At 33.0% G+C, this 21,536-nt stretch overlaps 1 protein-coding gene and 1 non-coding gene across 15 annotated transcripts in view; one reads left to right on the forward strand and one right to left on the reverse strand.

Annotated features, from left to right (window-relative positions):
* Nucleotides 1-21,536, reverse strand: part of BCAS3 (BCAS3 microtubule associated cell migration factor) — a 794,545-nt gene that overhangs the window by 713,556 nt on the left and 59,453 nt on the right. For 13 of the 14 annotated variants that reach the window (XM_023502118.2, XM_031968505.1, XM_023502116.2 and 10 more), the window contains exon 6: nucleotides 776-857. In XM_023502118.2, coding sequence (XP_023357886.1) covers nucleotides 776-857 — 82 coding nt within the window. Of the gene's footprint in view, nucleotides 1-775; nucleotides 858-2,991; nucleotides 3,337-21,536 lie in introns of those variants that run through there. The other variant, XM_031968507.1, reaches the window with a different exon arrangement.
* LOC111720472 lies at nucleotides 15,936-16,041 on the forward strand. Its single transcript, XR_002770146.1, has one exon. It is a non-coding gene; the product is annotated as a U6 spliceosomal RNA (small nuclear RNA).

A 21,536-nucleotide genomic window follows, 5' to 3' on the forward strand; every position in this document is an offset into this window, starting at 1 on the left:
TTTTAAAAATCAACCTAAATCAACTAGACAAATACAAATATAGAACTTCTTAAATATACAAATTTTAGATTAGAGCAGAAAAAACAGGCCACAAGCCCTAAATTCCATTTCTAATATAACTAACTCATTTCACAAGCTATATTTTTTATAATTAAGAACTAGAAAGAAGTAGGTCAACTTAACTGCAAACTGAAAGGTTATAAAATGAACTAATCAATAAGAGTGCCTATTCAATAGCTGCTAAATTTAGTACCATTCAGGATCTAATAAAAAAAAAATCTCATTGTTCTCAAAGAGTTTATATTCAGCTGTAAGGAAATAAAAATAGATGAACATGAAATAATTAAGAGCTAAACTATCAGAAAGAAATTGTTTTTAAAAAAAAAAAAACTAAAACAATTAATAATAGTCATTCTGAGAAGGATAAAAACAGGCTGGGCTTGAGCCAATGTGAATGGTTTGGTGAAGAATATGTGACATGAATAAGGTGTTTGTTAAAGGATATGCAGGAATTTGCCAAGCTGAAAAAAAAAATGAGGCCACCCTGAGATAACAAAGCTGCATAAGTACAAGGGAAATACACAAAATACAAGATGGGAGAGACAATGAAGAAGCAGAGACTGTTGAGATAACTATACAATAAAACCAAGGCCAGCTAAAGGAGTCCAATGACCAAAAAGCAGATGCATTTGGTTATGATTTAGTCAGAAAGCAAAAGGCAAAAATAAGAAGAAACACCTTCTAAATTACTCATTCTCTAAAGACTACTACTCACCTATCTGTGGGGATGGCAAGATCCGAGCAGCTCGAACTGGGCCATGTCGAATTGAGAAAAGTTCCTGGGCTTCTCCACTGATCTGTATGATACAGAGCAAAAAAAAACAAAAAAAAACAAAAAAACTACATCACACATTTCATAGGTTAAAACTTTTACTACATCATGAACACCAAAGCATTTTCTGTCTAAAGTACATTATACTAACTGCATACTTAGTAATGGATATAAAAATAACTCAAATTTAATGTCTTAAGAATTACAAAGTCTTTACTCATAACAAACCTGTGAAAGGAGGGCAATGCTGCCCATTTTGTAGATGGGAAAGCAGAGGCTCAGGAAGATGAAGACTTTCCTAAGGTCATACAAATTGAAAGTGTAGAAACAATAGATATATACCCATAACTCAAATTACCATAAATATTTTTGAAAACCAGAAAGGGTATAATCTTCAAAGAGCTCACTCACTGACCATAAACAGAAAAATAAACAGAGGGTTCATAAATCTGATTTAAACAAAAAAGTTGGGATTGTCTGGCCAGGTTCTATATGATTAATTTCCACTTTTATTTTCAAATTTAAATTTTTTTGTTACATTTTAAGGTTCAAACTGTCTCTCGTCCTTACTACCTCACACTAGAGAAGACCATCTTTTAATGTAGATTTGTAAATACATTTAAAACTATACTATGCATACTTTTATTTATCAGTTTTTCCTCTGGAGGTAGACAGCATCTTCTTTCATAAGTCCTTTATAGTTTATGTGAGTATTTATAGTACTCAGAATAATTTCAAACACTACTACTGTAACTATAAAGCTTCTGCTTTTAAGTATTCTCTTTTCCTTAAAGACTTACATTTCTTTTCAAGCATTCTTCCACTAAAAGTAATGACCATTTAAGAAAATGTTCAGTCTGAAAAGATGTATAATATAGAAAGGTTCAGGCTTTAAGAAACATTTTACTCCGTAAAATAGAGGGTCTCTTAATATACAAAAATAGTCATTTCTGGTAGGACATGTATGAACTGATACAGAGTGAAATGAACAGAACGAGAACAGATTACATAAAAACAGCATTGTAAAGACAAATTACTTTGAAAAACGTAAGACTTCTGATCAACACAATTACCAATCATGATTCTATAAGACTGGTTGAAAAAGCATGCTATGAATGTCCTGATAAAAACACAATAGTCTCAAGGTAATAGAATAAGACATATTTTAAACATATCCAGTGAAGGAATTTGTTTTAATTTATGTGTATTTGTTACAAGGTTTTTGTTTTCTTTTTTCAATGTTAAGTGGGGAGAAACAAGAGGGAAGTTATACATATTTTTATATTTTTATTAATTGAAGAAATAGCTTTAATTTTTTAAAATGGTCTTAGTTGGCTCAAAAGAAAACATACCCCATGCTTTCTTTGCTAAAGTTGGGGCCTACTAGGGAATGGCTGAACAAATTGTGCTATATGAAGGTAATGGAATATTATTGTTCTATAAAAATTTTTGAACAAGCTGACTTTAGAAAGGCCTGGAAAGATTTATACAAACTGATACTGAACAAAACAAGTAGAACCAGGAATACATTGTACATAATAACAGCAAGAATGTGCGATGTTCAACTATGAAAGACTTGGTTCTTCTCAGTGGTTCAGTGAACCAAAGCAATCCCAATAGACTTTGGACAGAAAATGCCATCTGCATCCAGAAAAAGAAGTCAGGAGACTGAATGTAAATCATCACATGCTATGTTCACTTCTTTTTACTGTTATTGTTTTTTTTTTTTCCTCTCCTATGGTTTTTCCCTTTTGCTCTTATTTTTCTGTCCCAACATGATTCATAAAGCAATGTGTATTGAAAATAAATAAATATATATACTGGAAAAAATTAAAAAATAAAGTGAGGGCCTATAGACACAGAGCATCAAATATATAATCTCAGGCATAACAAATATATTGATTAATTTTGCCTGTTTTGTTTTCTCATTCCTTTTTATTCTCTCATAAGGAAAAGGTCATCTGAATAGAAGAGGGAAGAATATAACTTTAAAAGTGAAAGTAATATAAAAACAAAAGACATCTTTTTAAAAATTCCTATTAAAATTAAAATAAATGAATGTAAAAATGAATAAATGGAGTAAAATCCTACTCTTGATACCTCACTGGAAAAAAAGGATCATGAACTCTTGAAAGTTTGCAAGAATCAGGAAGACCTACTTTCCAATCCTGCCTCATATTTATCAGCTATATGCCTCTGTGCAAAATAACTTTATCTGTAAAACAAAGATAAGAAGAGTTATGTCATAATAAAGCCATTCTCACGTCTATCTCCCGTGAAATTACCTAAGTAAGCAGCTAAAAAACATTAACAGTCTATATATAAATGTGAGCCAGCAAAGTAAGTACTATTAAAAGAGTTTGGGACAATGAATTTTGTTAGCAAAAGGCAAATCTTGCTATTTATAAAAAAGACCTACTAATGGAAAGTTAGGTAATCACTGATTAAAATATGGAAGAGTTGGGAGCTGCAAAGTATTTATACCAATAAAATCAGAGTTTTGTTTTTTCTTTTTTTAGAAAAGAAATAGTACATAATTTTGTAAAAAGAATGGTACATAAAAAAGAAAGCATGGTATGGTGAAAAATACACTGGTCAGATGACAAGTAGGACTATGTTCTAGTACTGATAATGCCAATGCCAGACTTTTCAGCTGAGACAAGTCACTTAATCTATATAGGCTTTAGTACTCTCATATATAATATGTGGGACTGGAACTAGGTGATGTTTAAGGCCACCTAGAAACTAAAAAAAACTATGCTATAATAATTGTGGAAATATATATAGAAGAATTGGACATGGTTAACATATATTGAATTACTTACTGTCTAGGAGAGGGAGTGGAGAGAAGGGGGGTTAAAAATTTGGAAAACAAGGTTTTGTAAGGGTAAATGTTGAAAACTATTTTGAAAACAAAAAGCTATTAGTTAAAATACCAAATATGAAAATAACTTCCTTTCAAATATCAAATCAATGACCAGCTTGCAAGTGATGGAAGTCCTAAAGCTAATTAAACTGCAATTAGTTAAGATATTCTTTTTTGATTCTATTATAAATGGTACTGTGACACTCAATATATATTATTAATTCCCTAGTATTCAATAAGTTACTTAATGTCAAGCTAGCAAAACTGGTAAGCACTATAGAACTACTTTCAAATAACCATGAATTTAAAATAGATGTAATGAGGTAAAAACTCAACAAGCAAGACACTGGTATTATGCCTTCTGAAAGTCTGCTGAATTAAGAATTTATAATATCAAAGATATATAATTTGGAAATGAATTTATAAATTTATGAATATTAAACAATAAATCTCAATTGCATTATAGGCTACTTACTTTCATTTCATCAATCTCCCTACGTTTTGCAATATAAAATGGAATTCAAAATCTTCATTATCTTTTGATTTTAATAAGGTCAAAAATAACTAATATCTGGTCAACTATCAAATGTCTAATTTATGATACTAAAAGTGAGCAGAATCAAGAGAACATTATACACAGTATCAACAAGATTATGAAATGTTGTCTAGCACAGTTGAACAATGAGGTAATTCAAGGCAATTCCAAAAGATTTATGATGGAAAGAGTCATCTGCATTCAGAGAAAGAATTATGGAAACTGAATATGGATCAAAGCATAGTATTTTCACCTTCTGTTGTTTAGTTGCTTGGTTTTCTTTCTCATATTTTTTCCCTTTTGATGTGATTTTTCTCACATGGAATGACAAATATGAAAATATATTTAAAATTGCACATTTTTATCCTAAATTGGATTGCCTGTTGTCTATGGCAGGGGGGGGGGGAGAAGGGAACAGAAGAAAGGGAGAAAAACTGGCACACAAGATTTTGCAAAGATGAATGTTGAAAATTATCTTTCCGTGTATTTGGAAAAATAAAAAGCTTTTTTAAAAAAATCATGAAGTTTATTAGAAAAACTTCAATTCACAGGTTATTGACTTTTGGTTAAGATGGCTACATGAAAAGTTTGCCACAAATGTTACAATAAAATTCTAAAAATAAAGCAGAAGGAACAGTGATTTTTTTAGAAAACCAAAGTTAAATGCCTAGGCATTCCTCCATATTATATAGTAAGTACTGCACATAGATGTTAAGAAGTCTACAGACCAGGACAGCTGGGTGGCACAATGGATAGAGTACCATCCCTGAAGTCAGAAGGACCCAAGTTCAAATCTGGTCTCAGACATTTAATACTTCCTACCTATGTGATCCTGGGCAAGTCACTTAACTTCAATTGCCTCAGCAAAATAAATAATAATCATTAGTTAAATTAGTTAAAAAAGAAGTCTATAGATTCTCTGACAAGGGATTAGCAAAGGAGACATGCTTAGAAGCTCCAGCAGGAGTCAGCTGCCATATGCATATGGTAGGATTCACATGTAAATTCATCTGGCCCTGGAGATTTTTTCTTAGAGAGTTGATAATAGCTTGTTCAATTTCTTTTTCTAAAATAGGACTATTTAAGTAATTTATTCCCTTCTCTGTTAATCTGAGCAATCTATATTTTTTCACGTATCCATTTCATTTAGATTATCAGATTTATTGGCATACATTTGGGCAAAATAGCTCCTAATTATTGTTCTAATTTCCTCTTTATTGGTGGAAAGTTTACCCTTTTCATTTTTGATACTAGCAATTTGATTTTCTTCTAATCAAATTAACTAAAGGTTTATCTATTTTGATGATTTTTTCATAAAACTGACTCTTAGTTTTGTTTTTTAGTTCAATAGCATTCTTACTTTCAATTTTATTAATCTCCCCTTTTCATTTTCAAAATTTCAAATTTGTTATTTAATTGGGGGATTTTAATTTATTCTTTTTTTAGCTTTTTTAGTTGCATGCCCAATTCATTGGTCTTCTCTTTCTCTATTTTATCCAAGTAAGCATCCAGAGGTACAAAAATTTTCCTAAGACCTGCTTTAGCAGCATCCTATAAATTTTGATGTCTCTTTATTGTCATTCTCATTGGATGAAACTATTGTGTCTCTGATTTGTTGTTTCACCCACTGATTCTTTAGATCACTTAGTTTTCAATTAATTTTTGTTCCATTTTTCCCTGGCCCCTTATTACATGTAATTTTTATTGCATTCTGATTCGAAAAAGACACATTTACTATTTCTGCCTTTCTGCATTTGATTTTGAGCTAATTTGATTTTACTTACTACATGGTCAATTTTTTATTCCTTTCTGTCTCCATTCAGTTTTCTCCAAAGGTCCATCATACTTATTTTTTCTAAAATTCTACTTATCTCCTTAAATTCTTTCTTATTTATTTTGTAGTTTGATTTATCTAGTACTGAGAAAGCAAGTTTGAGATCCTCCACTAGTACAGTTTTGCAATCTAATTCTTATTGCAGCTCTCTTAACTTCTCCTGTAGGAATTTGGATGCTGTGCCCGTTGGTGCATATATATTTAGTACTGATACTACTTCATTATCTATGATAGTAACTTGTAGTTTCTTTCCTTGTCTCTTTTAATTAGATCCATCTTTGCTTTTGCTTGATCTGAGATCAGGATAACTACCTGTGCTTTTTTTACTTCAGCTGAAGAGTATATTCTGCTCCAGCCTTTTACCTTTACTCTGTATATAGCACTCTGCTTTAAATGTGTTTTTTGTAAACAACATATTGTAGGATTCTGGCTTTTAAATCAGCCTGCTACCCACTTCCGTTTTATGGGAGAGTTCATCCCATTCACATTCAAAGTAAAAATTACTAACTCTTTATTTCCTGCCATATTATTTTCCCCAAGTTATACTTTTCTCTTTCCTTTCGCCTTTTCCCTCTTCCCCAGTAGTTTGCGTCTGACCACCACCTCCTCAAACAACCCTCCTCTTTTACACCCTCTTCCCCTTTCTTATACTTTTCCCCTTCTACTTCTGTTCTCTCTAACATTAACCTCTCTCTTTCCTTTCTCTACTCTCCTATTAGCTGAGACAGTTTCTCTGTGAGGCTAAAGATGTTTGATAGTCTCTCTTTGAGCTAAATCTGTTGAGAGTAAGATTCACACAATATTCATCTCCCTCCCTTTTTTCCCTCAGTTGTAATAGATCTTTTTTTACCTCTTCATGAGATGTAATTTACTCCATTTTATCTGTTTTCTTTTTCTTCCAATATAATCCCCTTTCTGTCTCTAGTTTTCTTTTTTTATGTTATCACAATAAAAGCAAATAATACCTGTACCCTCTAAGTACACCCATAACATCTTCCCATGTAGATATAAACTTTTTAACTTTTAAAAGTAATTTTTTTTCTTTCTTTTTTACCTTTTTGTGCTTCTCTTGAGTTCTGTATTTGAAGATCAAATTTTCTGTTTAGCTTTGATTTTTTCATCAGAAATAAATGAAATTCACCTATTTCAGTGAATATCTTTTCCCCTGAAAGATAATGCTTAATTATGCTAGATAGTTGATTGTTGACTGCAATCCAAGTTCCTTCCCCTTTCACAATATCAGACACAGATATGGTACTGATACCTAAACCAAGTACAGTCAAAAGAGCAAGAAAATTATAGATCAATTTCCCTAAGGAATACTGATGCAAACATCTTAAATAAAACATTAACAAGTAGATTACTGCATGTTATCACCAAGATAATATACCATAACCAAGAGCATACTAGGAAGGCAGGGCTGGTTCAATATTAAGAAAACTATTAGTATAATTGATAATATCAAGAACCAAACTAACAAAAATTATATGATTATCTCAATAGATACATAAAAAGCATTTGGCAAAATTCAGCGCCCATTCCTATTAAAAAATTAGAGCGCACAGGAATAAATGAAGTTTTCCTTAAAAAGATCAAAAGCTATCTATTTAAAACCATCAGCAAGTATTATATGTAATGGGGATAAACTAGAACCTTTCCAAATAAAATCAGGGGCCAAACAACCACCATTATTATTCAATATTGTATTAGAAATGTTAGCTTTGGCAATAAGGGAAAAAATTAAAGGAATTAGAGTAAGTAATGAGGAAACCAAATTATCACTTAAAATTATCACTCTTTAAAATAACTTTAGATATTATAAAATATTTGGGAGTCTACCTGCCAAGGAAAAGTCAGAAACGATATGAACACAATTACAAAATACTTTCCATATAAATAAAGTCAAATCTATTCAATTGGAAAAAATAGAAAGTATTCATGGGTAGGCCCGAGGTAATATAATAAAAATGACAATACTACCTAAATTAATTTACTTATTCACTGCCATACTAATCAACTCCCAAGAAATTATTTTACAGAGCTAGAAAAAAATAACAACAAAGTTCATCTGGAAGAACAAAAGGTCAAGAATTTCAAGGGAATTGATGAAAAAAAATGCAAATGAAAGTGGCCCAGCTGTACTAGACTGAAAACTATATTATAAAGCATCAAAACCATTTGCTACTGGCTAAGAAATAGAGTAGTTAATCTGTGGAATAGGTTAGGTCCAAAAGACCTAATAGTCAATGACTACAGTAATCTAGTGTTTGATAAACCCAAAGACCCCAGCTTCTGGGAAAAGAACTCACTATTTAATAAAGATTTCTGGAAAAATTAGAAAACAGTATGGCAGAAACCAGGCGGTAGTCCACACCTAACATCCTATACCAAGATAAGGCTGATGGGTTCATGATTGAGATACAAAGAATGATATTATAAACAAATTAGAAAAAAAGGGTAGTTTACCTCTCAGATCTGTGGAAAAGTATTATGGGCCAGAACTTGAAACAAGGTGCTAAGTCAGTGGAATTGACAGAGACAATGGTAGTTTAGCAGGGTGCTTAACAGTTCTCTAGTTCAGTACATGTATTTAGTACTTTACTATAGTTCTACAAGATTCACACCTTTAAGAGAGCATATATAAGCTAGGAGCCTCAATCAGGATTCAGTCAGGGAGATTCAGAAGCCAGAGAAGGCAGGCAGGAGCTCTTGGAACCAAGACTACAGAAGGCCTCTAAGAAAGCCAACTGGGCCACAGAAAAAGAGACAAGATTTAGAAAGAGACAATAAAGGATTTGGACTTTAATACCTAGCTGCATTTGGGGTGATTACTGAACTGAAACAAAGACTACTCCCAGAAGCCCCCCAAGAAACCTGCTCCCAGAAAATATTATGTTTTAGAAGAGAATATTACAGAAAAGGAAAGAATTTGTGGCCAAAGAAGAACTGGAGTACATTATAGAATGCAAAATGGATACTTTTGATTATATAAAGTTAAAAAGTTTTTGTACAAACAAAACCAATCCAAACAAGATTAGAAGGGAAGCAATAAACTGAGGGGAAATTTTTACATCCAAGTGTTCTTCTAAAGGCCTCATTTCTAAAACATATAGAGAATAGGGTCAAATTTAGAAGATTTCAAGCCATTCTCTAATTGATAAATGGTTAAAGGATATGAACAATTTGCAGATGAAGAAATTAAAATCATTTCTAGTCATATAAAAAGATGCTCTAAATCACTATTGATGAGAGAAATGCAAATTCAGATAACTCTGAGGCACCATTACACATCTTTCAGATTGGCTAAAATGACAAGAAAAGATGACGAATTTTGGAAGGGATATGAAAAAACTGAGACACAAATGCATTGTTGGTGGAGTTGTGAACTGATCCAACTATTCTAGAATGTGATATAGAACTATGCCCAAAGGGGCTATCAAAACACCTTTGATCCAGTAGTGTCTATACAGGGCCTGTATCCCAAAAAGATCATAAAGGACAGAAAGGGACCCACGTGTAACATTCTGGTTGGTTTTAGCAGAGTAATCACCAGAAGAATAGCCAGAGATAAAGTCCAAATTCTTTATTATCTCCTTCAAAGTCTTGTCTCCTTACCTGGGGCCCAGGCTAGCTTTCTTGAGATCTTCTGGAATGTGCCTTGGTTTCTATGGAGGAGGAAGGAGAACTACCACGGCAGTCTCTGTCTTGAAGTCTGTCTCTGTCGGAGGGCTTGTGCTCCAGCCTTCAACCCTCTGTCTTCTCCCAGTCTGTTTCTGAGTCCCCTCCAAGTCTGACCCTGGCCCTTCTAAGTCTGTCTCTGGCTGAGTTTGTCCCAGTTTATATGTAGTATACTGAGTATAAGCCAATCATTATATCACTAAGGAACCATTATTTGTTGTAAGATTAATTCAATCATACTGAACTAGAGAACTATTAATCACCATGGTAAACTCCCATTGTCTTATCAATGGGACTGACTTATTAACACCTTGGAAGAATCTTTGTTTCAAGTACAGCGTTCTGGGCTATAACACCCACATGTGCAAAAATGTTTGTGGCAGCCCTTTTTTGTAGTGGCAAGAAACTGGAAACTGAGTGGAAACCATCAGTTGGGAAATGGCTGAATAAGTTATGGTATATGAATGTTGTGGAATGTTATCATTCTATAAGAAATGATCAGCAGGGTTATTTCTTTTTTTCATATATATAGCTTTTTACTTACAAGATATATGCATGGGTAATTTTTCATCATTGACAATTGCAAAGCCTTTTCTTCCAACTTTTCCCCTCCTTCCCCTCACCCCTTTCCCCAGATGGCAGGTTGACCAATATATGTTAAATCTGTTAAAGTATAAGTTATATACAATATATGTATACATGTCCATACAGTTATTTTGCTGTACAAAAAGAATCAGACTTTGAAATAGTGCACAATTAGACTGTGAAAGAAATCAAAAATGCAGGCGGACAAAAATAGAGGGATTGGTAATTCTATGTGGTGGTTCATGTTCATCTCCCAGAGTTCTGTCACTGGGTGTAGCTGGTTCTATTCATTATTGCTCTATTGGAATTGATTTGGTTCATCTCATTGCTGGAGACGGCCATGTCCATCAGAATTGATCATCATATAGTATTGTTGTTGAAGTATATAATGATCTCCTGGTCCTGCTCATTTCACTCAGCATCAGTTCATGTAAGTCTCTCCAGGCATTTCTGAAATCATCCTGCTGGTCATTTCTTACAGAACAATAATATTCCATAATATTCATATACCACAATTTATTCAGCCATTCTCCAAATGATGGGCATCCACTCAGTTTCCAGTTTCTGGCCACTACAAAGAAGGCTGCCACAAACAATTCTTGCACATACAGGTCCCTTTCCCTTCTTTAAAATCTCTTTGGGATATAAGCCCAGTAGTAACACTACTGGATCAAAGGGTATGCACAGTTTGATAACTTTTTGAGCATAGTTCCAAATTGCTCTCCAGAATGACTGCATTCATTCACAATTCCACCAACAATGTATCAGTATCCTAGTTTTCCCACCTCCCCTCCAACATTCCGCATTATCTTTCTCCAGCAGGGTGATTTCAAAGAGATCTGGAGAGACTTATATGAACTGATGCTAAGTGAAGTGAGATAAGCCAAGAGATCATTGTACATGGCAACAGCAAAATCATACAATGATCAATTCTGATGGATGTGGCTCTTTTCAACAATGATATGATCTAGGCCAATTCCAATGATCTTATGATGAGGAGAGCCATCTATACCCTGAGAGAAGACTGTGAGGACTGAGTGTGGATCACAACATAGTATTTTCATTTTTTATTGTTGTTTGCGTGCATTTTGTTTTCTTTCTCATTTTTTCTTTTTTGATCTGGTTTTTCTTATGCAGCATAATAATTGTGGAAATATATATAAAAGAACTGTACATGTTTAACTTATATTGGATTACTACCCATCTAGGGGAAGGGATTGGAGGAAGGGAAGAAATTTTGAAATACAAGGTTTTACAAGGGTGAATGTTGAAAATTATCTATGCATATGTTTTGAAAATAAAAAGCTTTAATAAAAATAATTTTTAATGATTAAAAATCTAGAGATCTCTAAAAAGAGACTCAAGGGAAAAAACAGATTTTCCCCAAATACTATGTGAATATCTAGGAGAAATGAAGCTAGTAATTTAAAGAGAAAAGAAAGCTATTGAGAAAAGAATGGAAGAATAAGAAGTTTGCAAGAAAAACTGATAAATCTTATCCAAAAAAATGAACTCTGAAAATTAAACAACCAAAAATTAGTGACTTCAATAATAAAAAATCAAAATAATAATAAATTCAATAATAAAAAATTCAAAAAAATCAAAATGCAAAGATACAACAATGGTTCCTCTATGTCTACTTTTTAGGGTTTTGTTTTTTCATTTTGTTATTAGCTGATATGAGTATTATATTAAATTTAGCAAATATATGTTTTGAATCAATATTCATTAATGATGTTGGTACTTTAGGCAGTTAGGTGGGGCAGAGGATAGAGAATTGGGCCTGGAGTCAGAAAGGCCTAAGTGCAACTCTAAGCTCAAACACTAACAGTGTGATTCTGGGCAAGTCATTTAACCTCAATATGCATCACTTTTCCCAACTATAAAATAGGGATCATAAGAGTACTTTATAAGGATCAACTGATATATCAGTAAAGTCTTAACACAGTACCTTGCACATAAAAGTTTTTTAATATTAAATGCCCTTTTTCCTTTACTTTTCCCTTTCCCATTTTTCACTTCCCTTTCCCTGGTTTTGGTATTAAAATTATATTGGTCTCATCTTCTTACTCTATATTACTTGTTATGTGGAAGAGCTCTCTGAGAGGGGAGATGGAAGGCAACTAAGGGAAAACTGAGATTTAAAAAAAAACATTAAAATTAATTTAAAAAAATAACTCCAATCTATGCAATGACCAAACATGTCTTCAAAGAATATACAATAAAGAATGCTACCTTTCCTGACTAAGAAGTGGACTCAAGGTTAAAAAAACAAAAAAAATGGTTGCGCATTTTTTGAAATGTATATTTACTTTTTTGACTAATTAAAGTAGTTATTTTCCTTTCTCTTGGATTTGTGTAGGGGATTACCAATAGTGAATGGCAAAAAATAATCTTTTTTAGGGTGTTCTGCTATTAATAGGGAAGTATTCCTTTGGTATTAAAATTCAGAATGAAAAAATTTTAATAGTCAATATAATGAAGGGAAAAATAATTAACAATCAATCATAACTAGAAACTTGAATGGGATAAACTTGTCCATAAAACAGAGGATAATAGGAAAGTGAATTAGAAAGCAGATCTAACAATATGTTGTTTACAAACAAAACACTTGAAAAAGAGATTTACAAAGTGATAAAATGAAAAATGAAATGAATGAATTTATCATACCTCTAGTGAATCACAGAAAAAAACAAAAACAAAAAAAACAAGAGTCACAGTCATGTTAACAGACAATCTACCAATAAAATTACACATGGTTAAAAGAAATAAGGAACCACTTCCCAGTCAAAGGTAACTGGTCAAAGGATACAAATAGATGGATAATATAAATAAATAGATATATTTTTTTTTCAGAGGAAGAGATATAAACGGTCAAAAGTCATATAAAAAGTATTCTCTGATTTCTGGATCTTCTATAAGTCACAAATAATAAGAGAAATGTAAATTTAGGCAATTTTAAAGTTCTATTTCACATCTCTCACACTGACAAAGATGACAAAAAGGAAAGTGATCAATAATGGAGAGGTTGTAGGAACACCATTGCAACTGTTAGAGTTGGTGAATTGATGCAGTCATTCTTGAAAACAACAGGGAAATTTGTCAAGAAAATAATGAAACATATATATTCTCTATCTTAGCCACAACACTAATAGATCTACACTCTCCAAAGACATCAAAGAAAGAGGAAGTGCATTTATATGTACAAAAATATTTATAATATTTTTGCTTTTTTCATGACAGCCAAAAACTGGAAACTAAAGGGTGCCTTCCAACTGAAGAATAGCAAAAAAGAACTCTAGTATATGAATGTAACAGACTATTATTGTGTCATAAGAAATGACGAAGTGGACATTTCAAGGAGAACTTGGAAAAACCTTATGAACTGATGCTGCAAAAGAAAATCAAGAACAATTTATGTAATGACAACATTATAAGCAAAATAAATGAGAAAGACAATAGAATCCTGATGAATTCAATGACAAACTATAAATCCAAAAAAACAAGAAGATGAAACACACCTCTCATTACCTGACAAAAAATTTATGAACCTAAAATACAGACACACACATGCCAGAAATTTTGAGGGTTTTTTTGTTTTTGTAGATTTTTTTAACTCATTGGGCTAAGTGTAAAACCATAGAGCTAGATCCCAATTAGTGTGAATAATAAGTTGAAGTGGTCCTTTTATTCAAATTCACACTGCATATTTCCATTAGGCTGCAACAAATTACTTTATGTCACATAATTATAATTGTGAATAATCAAATCTGAACATATTAGAATACCATAGAATACCAAGTCTTTTATCAGTCCTTAATAGATAGTGCTCCCCCCCAAAAAGAGGGACAATGGCAATAAAACATTTTAAAATACTTATGACACCAAAAGAAAGTTTAGAAAGGGATACAGACTTCTTAGCTTTGGATAGCATTTCCATTATCATATCAAAACTGAAGAATAATTCGCAGTATATTTTTCCCTATAATATGGAATGATGACAATGAAATATAGTATTTTATTATTCAAAAACAGAATTATTTCTAATCATGTATATGTGCTAAATATGACAAATACATGTTATTTCATGGATTTTATGGAACTTCCCTCCCATCAATGAAGACTGGTACCTTCTCTAGAACATAAAAGCAAGAACAGAGAGATATAGTAACATCCTTGGTCATATGGCTATTATCCCAATATTATCTTATGTCTGAGAGAAAAGACAGAAGCTTAGCTTTTTCAGAAAAATTTATTGTAAAACTTTTATATTTCAAAAACTTATTTATAAACCTAAAATTACATTTAGATAAAATGATGTCTATAATAGCAGTTCCTTAACCTATCTTTACTTTAAAGTTATCTCGTTCAATTTCCCAATGTTCAAGAATCACAGATGTTCCTGAAAAACTGAATTGTATTAGCCCTTTGATCTTAAATACACATTCTGTAAAAGGTACAATATTAATGCATTTACTACATTCTCTGCCAAACAGAGACATAAAATTTTAATAATGGTTCACTGGATAGAAAGATAGCAGGTCGATTTTTTTTTTAAATCTACTGTTGTGCCAAGGCTACAAAACATGCTATTTTCATTAAAAAGTAAATGAAAAATAAACTGTAAAACAATATTTTGTAACATGCATTGAAACCATAAGTAGTCATGAGATACAAGTTCTGGTTCTGACTCAGCCACTAGATGGCTGTATAATAAATTGTACTAGTCTTCTCTCCTATCTGGACCTCAATTCCCTCATTTGTAAAAAACCAAAGTGTTAAATAAAACAATGACAAAATTCATTTGGAGAAAAAAAATAAAATCCCAAAGGAAATGAGTGAGTTTCTTTTTTTAAAATAGGAATGAAGATAGCACTTTCAAGGATCAAGCCATTTCATAAAGCAACAATCATCAAAAACATTTGGTATTAATTTTTTTTAAATAGAAAAATAGATAAATGGAAGCAGCTTGACAAGGGAGAACCAGAAATAATGGAATTTAATAATCCAAATAAACCAGAAAACGTAAGTTACTTAGGAAAGAACTCTCTATTAGGTAAGAATTGCTATTAAAATGAATAGAGTGATAAACTCAAGTCAAGAAGACTAGTTCTGTCTCCTTTCAGACATTTACTACTTTCAGGCATTTACTGTCTGTGTGGCACTGGGACAAATCACGTAACCTCTTGGCCTCAGTTTCTTTACATGTGAAATGGGGAAAATAATGGCATCTACTTAATAGAGTTTTATAAAGATTAAAATAGTAAATAGATAGGTACATACATATACACACACATATATACATATATCTGTATGTATATGTATATTTTTTAAAACTGGAAAACAGTCTGGTAGAAATTAGGCCTACAGGAACATTTTATACCATATTCCACAAAAAAACTACACAGCCTACATATTCAAATCTTGCCATAAAAATTCTGATTTATGCAAATAAAGTGATTTAAATGTCCTGCCCTAAAGATTCTAATGCTAGACCTAGAGATTCTAATGCTAGGCATGGAATGGCATAAGCAATGACTCAAGGAGATCATTAAAAAAACAAAAACATTAATAGTACAAATTTTGTGATTCAAAAGAACTAGAAGTGCTTGCTTCAGCAGCACATATACAAAAAGTGGAACAATACATAGAAAATTAGCATGGCCCTACAGATGGATGACATGCAAATCTGCAAAGCGTCCCATATTTTTGGTCCAGCCAGTTAAGCCATCCTTAACTAGAAAATGAATGAATATCCCTCAGTTGGGGAATGCCTGAATAAGTTATGGTACATGAATGTAATGGAATATGATTGCTCTATAAGAAATGATGAGCAGACTGATTTCAGAAAAACCTGGAAAGACTTAAATGAACTGATGCACAGTAAAGTGTGGAGAACCAAGAAACCATTATACACAAAAACAAGATTATATTACAATCAACTGTTTCTTTTTAACTCTGAGGTTGGCTCTTTTCAATAATGAGGCGATTCAAGACAATTCCATTAGACTTGTAATAGAAAGAGCCATCTGTATGCAAAGAGAGAATGATAAACACAAATATGGATCAAAGCCTAGTATTTTCACCTTTTTGTGATTGCTATTTGTTTGCTTGGGTTTTTCTTTTCTTTCTCATTTTTTCCTTTTTGATCTGATTTTTTTCCTCCTGCAGCATGAAGAATATGAGGATATGTTTAGAAGAATTTCACTGTTTAACCTATAGTAAATTGCTTGATATCTAAGGTACGGGGGAGAGGGAGAAAAAGAAAACTTTGGAATACAAGGTTTTGTAAAGGTGAATGTTGAAAATTATCTTTGCCAATGTATTTGGAAAAATAAAATACAAAGGAAGAGAGGGAAGGAGAGAGAGAAAGGAATGGGGGGGGAAAGAGGAGGGGAGGGCGAGATGGAAGGAGGCAGGGAGGAAAGAGGAGGGAAGGAGAGAAGTAAAAAGGGAAGGGTGGCACAGAAGGAGAAGAAAGGAGAAAAGAAGGGAGAAGGGAGAGGAGGAGAAAGGAAGGAATGTAGGCAATGTAAAATCAAAAAATATCAAGAAAAAAAAATTTTTTAAAAGAAGGTTATGATATTTCAAGGTTAAGATTAGCCCTAAAGCAGAGAAGTTTATCATTATTTTACACAAGTGGGAGATGAGGACTAAGGGAGTGAAAACTTTCATAAAATCTCGGCTTTTTAAAAGTTGTCAGCTTTGACCATTTTTTCTCTTCTACTTTTTCTTTTTGCTTAAAAAAAAAAAACCAGTTAATTATAAAGGATGGTTCTCTGAGAGAGAGGCATAAGGAGATATTTAGAAGATATGAAAATAAATTGTGGCCAAAAAATATTTTAAAATGTTTTTAAAAGGTGAAAGTGGGACACAAACAGCAAAATGTGTTATTGCTTCATAAAATTTAAAATAAAAATTTAAAAACCAAATGGTGTGGGGGCAGCTAGTTGGTGTACTGGATACAGCACCAGCCCTGAAGTCAGGAGGACCTAAATTCAAATCTGGCCTCAGACTTACTTAACACTTCCTAGCTATGTGACCCTGGTCAAGTCACTTGGGGTTAAATCCAATGGTATAAAACAAAGGGGGAAAAATCCAATGGTATAAAACAAAAGTCTGCAATTCTTTTTTAAAAATCTTCTTCGTATATCAAAATGTATATTCTTATGATTTTTAAAGTTCATAATAAGAAAAAATTTAAATTATAAGATTAGACTAGGATGCCTCATCCAAATGTAAGGAATGTTTTGAGTCTATGAGTTTGTAATAATTAGATGCTTTTCAACTGTAGAACTCTTTCACCTAAGTGGATAAACAATTAATATTAATTGAGGAGAAATGGGCAAGTTAAAAGAATAAAAAGTATAATTCATCCAATACTCTAATATTTCACAAATTTATCCCTCTTCAAGCCTGCCAGAAGTTAAGCTTCTATTTCAAAAAAAATAAGACCTAACACTAAGAATACCATCCAAAGGGGGCCAAAACTTTTTAAACTCAGCTGCTGCTCTCAATTATACTGAACAGAGAAAGGCACAAATTCGTCTTGGCATGCCCATGATATGATAAAGGCGTATGCTCATTGTATCTAATGCATACAAGAGTTCTCTTTGATGCAGAAAAAAAAAAAAACATTTTTGAAATCTGAATATAACATCTTTTCAGTGTAACAGCTACCAAACAAATCTGCCATGCCAAGTAATCCCTTTTCTTGGCCTCCCTTCATACTTAGAACAAGAAATGGAGTGGGAAGGGGAAAAATCATAAAATGCTCTCTCCTTCATAACCACTCGTTAAACTTCTAGAATTCTTTTCTTATTCAATCTATAGTTAGTCTATCAGTTTCTTTCTAACTTGAGAAGAATAAATGAATCCATCATAATTTATGACTATAGGATATGAACCTAAGGTTCCTCAACCTACCAAAACTGAAAATAGAATTTTGAGACATTCTAGGTGAGTTCCAAAATTTCAACTCCTGTCTTGGCTTTCAGGAGAGGAGTTAATAAAGACAGCTTTGAAAGAGTGATAGAAAGAGGAAGGGGTTTAAAGACATCATATATACATTCAAAACCCTAACTTTTCCATAAGACTACCTGAAAATAGGCAAATCACTTGTCCTCTAAGAGATTCTCTCCTGTATAAAAAAAGAAAACTTGGACTAGATGAGCTTTGTCAATAGTCTTTTGCTAAACCTCAGTTATTTTATGTGCATATAAAAATCTTACATTTAAAAAGACATTTTAAAATAAAAGCAGTGCTTAGTTCAGCTACAGGAGCTACAATGAAAGCGCAGACACTCAGAATGACCAGGAGGATTCTACTTTGTAGTCACTTTTTAAAATAAGATCCAACTGAAAATTATGTCCCTTCTTCTGATCACTGAAAAAAATTTTGAAACGTCCTTCTCAAGTTTAGAAATCAGTTGTAAAACTGCCTTATGCAAAAAGGCTTTCAAAACTGAAAATAAACTTTTAAGTACTTCATAAAGACCTTTTCAAATATACACAAAGCCCCACAAGCTTGAAGTTCTCTCCTAACCAAAAGTACCAACATAACTTCGTGAGGAACAAATATTCTGTGCCACATTCCAAGTTGCCTAATGGAGTCTCAAAGCACTTGAAAGAAAGGAGCAAAGGGGGAGGAAAACTCCCTAAGAGCCCCACATGATTTTCTGCCTTTGTTCATGCTGTTGTTTTAATTTCTGTTGACAGACTTTTGTTGTTTGGGGCATAAACCGGATGTACCAGTTTGAAGGCACAATAAGAAGAACAAAGAATGATTTGTTCACACTGTAGGAAAAAAGTCTTTTCCAACCATAGAAAATGGCTTTCGCATGGTGGAAATATGCAAATTACATACCAATACAAGAATAAAAGGGGAGAAAGGAGGTTATATAAATTCACATCGCAAACTTCAGCAGAAAGATATTATATCATAGTGTGCAAAATATTAAGGAGATCAAGGTTTAAAGATGTAGGCCATTTTTGCAAGAGGGGAAAGGGAATAAAAGTCACACAATGTTTCTGCAAAGTAAATTTGCTCTTTATATCCTATTTTGTCTGTCAGATTTTTTTCCAAATAGAACCAAAGAACTTTTTAAAAAGAGTTTTCACTTTAATGTTTTTGATTAGTGCTCACAGATTAATGTACCAATGACAAATTAAAATTATATGCCACCAAGTTGCAGAGTTAACCCAAGAAAACATCTCCTCACCCCTCTTACCACTACTGATGCTGACCAAAGGATGGCTGTGGTCTGCAATAGATTTCCAAGAGCTTGTATGGTGGAGTTTAAATCTAAACCTGAATGCCTGAATGAAAGACATAAATCATATGGGAAAGCAATCATATTTGGGAGAGTAATGTTGACTCAAACTAAATATATAACTACTTTCAACATCCTTTATTAGTGGCCCTGGCTTATGGCAAGTGATGTCAGCCACTCCGTCCAAAGGCCCCCTCACTTCTAGAGCAGCAGATGTGCTTCATAAATGGCATTCAGAAGTCCTAGTTCAGGAGCTATATAACACCAAGGACAAAGTAAGGAGGGTGAGTCTTTGAGTTTCATTAGAATTGCACACCTGAAATACTTACACAGCAATAAGGATACCTAAATCACTTCTGTCTCACTTACAAAAGTGGATTAAATAAAGAAGGTTTTACCTAACAGGCTTTTACTCTGGGATGGAAATAAAGGGATAGAAAAAAATAAAATAAAATCTTATGAAAAGGCATTAGGCAGCAGCTCTAATGACCAGAGTTCAAATCCAAACTCAAACACTTCATTATTTGATTTGAGTTTGATCCTAGCTAAGTCATTTAACACCAGTTACCTTACCACCTCCTCCCAAGAAAAGGCATTCCACATGTACTGAAAATAAAAGAGACACAGAATCAAAATGTAATGTCTGGGTTAGCTTTCTGGAAGACCTCGGACCCAGCCTTCATTTTAGTGCAGGAGTGCAAGAGGCAGGAGAGCCACCAAGAGAATGGTCAAAGATAGAATGTCTCATTTCCAGTCCTTCTCAGGCCTTATATAACTTAATACATTTACAACATTACAGCATACTGAATATGTGTGAACTAGAGAACCATTATATCACCATACTAAGTACTAAGTATATATGTGAACTAGAGAACCATCATCTCATCAATTCCACTGAGTTAACACTTGTTTCAAGTATGCTTTCCAGAGTTCTGGCCCTGTACACCAAAAGACGGTACTAAATTTAGAAAGAAAAAAAGTTAAGTAAAGCCAAGTAACTCCTTAATTACTAAGAGAAAATACACACACACACACACACACACACTCTGCATTTGCCAAAGTCCAATGTCATTTCCCCCTTCCCATCCATAGCTAATTCACTCAATTTGGAAACTCGTAGAAGTTTGCCACAACATAATGAGAGTACATTTTTACCTCAGACCTTAATATCTAAATGATCCTAGACCATGGTTCATTTCTTCCAGAGTCCATCCAGTACAAGAAACTTTCCTTCTGGAAGCAATAAACTGGGAAAATATTTTTACAGTCAAAGGTTCTGATAAAGGCCTTATTTCCAAAATATATAGAGAATTAACTCTAATTTATAAAAAATCAAGCCATTCTCCAATTGAAAAATGGTCAAAGGATATGAACAGACAATTCTCAGATGAAGAAATTGAAACTATTTCTAGTCACATGAAAAGATGCTCTAAGTCATTATTAATCAGAGAAATGCAAATTAAGACAACTCTAAGATACAACTACACACCTGTCAGATTGGCTAAGATGACAGGAAAAAATAATGATGATTGTTGGAGGGGATGCGGGAAAACTGGGACATTGATGCATTGTTGGTGGAGTTGTGAACGAATCCAACCATTTTGGAGAGTACTTTGGAACTATGCTCAAAAAGTTATCAAACTGTGCATACCCTTTGATCCAGCAGTGTTACTACTGGTATTATATCCCAAAGAGATTATAAAGAAGGGAAAGGGACCTGTATGTGCACGAATGTTTGTGGCAGCCCTTTTTGTAGTGGCTAGAAACTGGAAACTGAGTGGATGCCCATCAGTTGGAGAATGGCTGAATAAATTGTGGCATATGAATATTATGGACTATTACTGTTCTGTAAGAAATGACCAACAGGATGATTTCAGAAAGGCCTGGAGAGACTTACATGAACTGATGCTGAGTGAAATGAGCAGGACCAGGAGA

This window comes from Sarcophilus harrisii, chromosome 4 (genome assembly GCF_902635505.1).
Source record: "Sarcophilus harrisii chromosome 4, mSarHar1.11, whole genome shotgun sequence".
NCBI classification, from domain to species: Eukaryota; Metazoa; Chordata; class Mammalia; order Dasyuromorphia; family Dasyuridae; genus Sarcophilus; species Sarcophilus harrisii.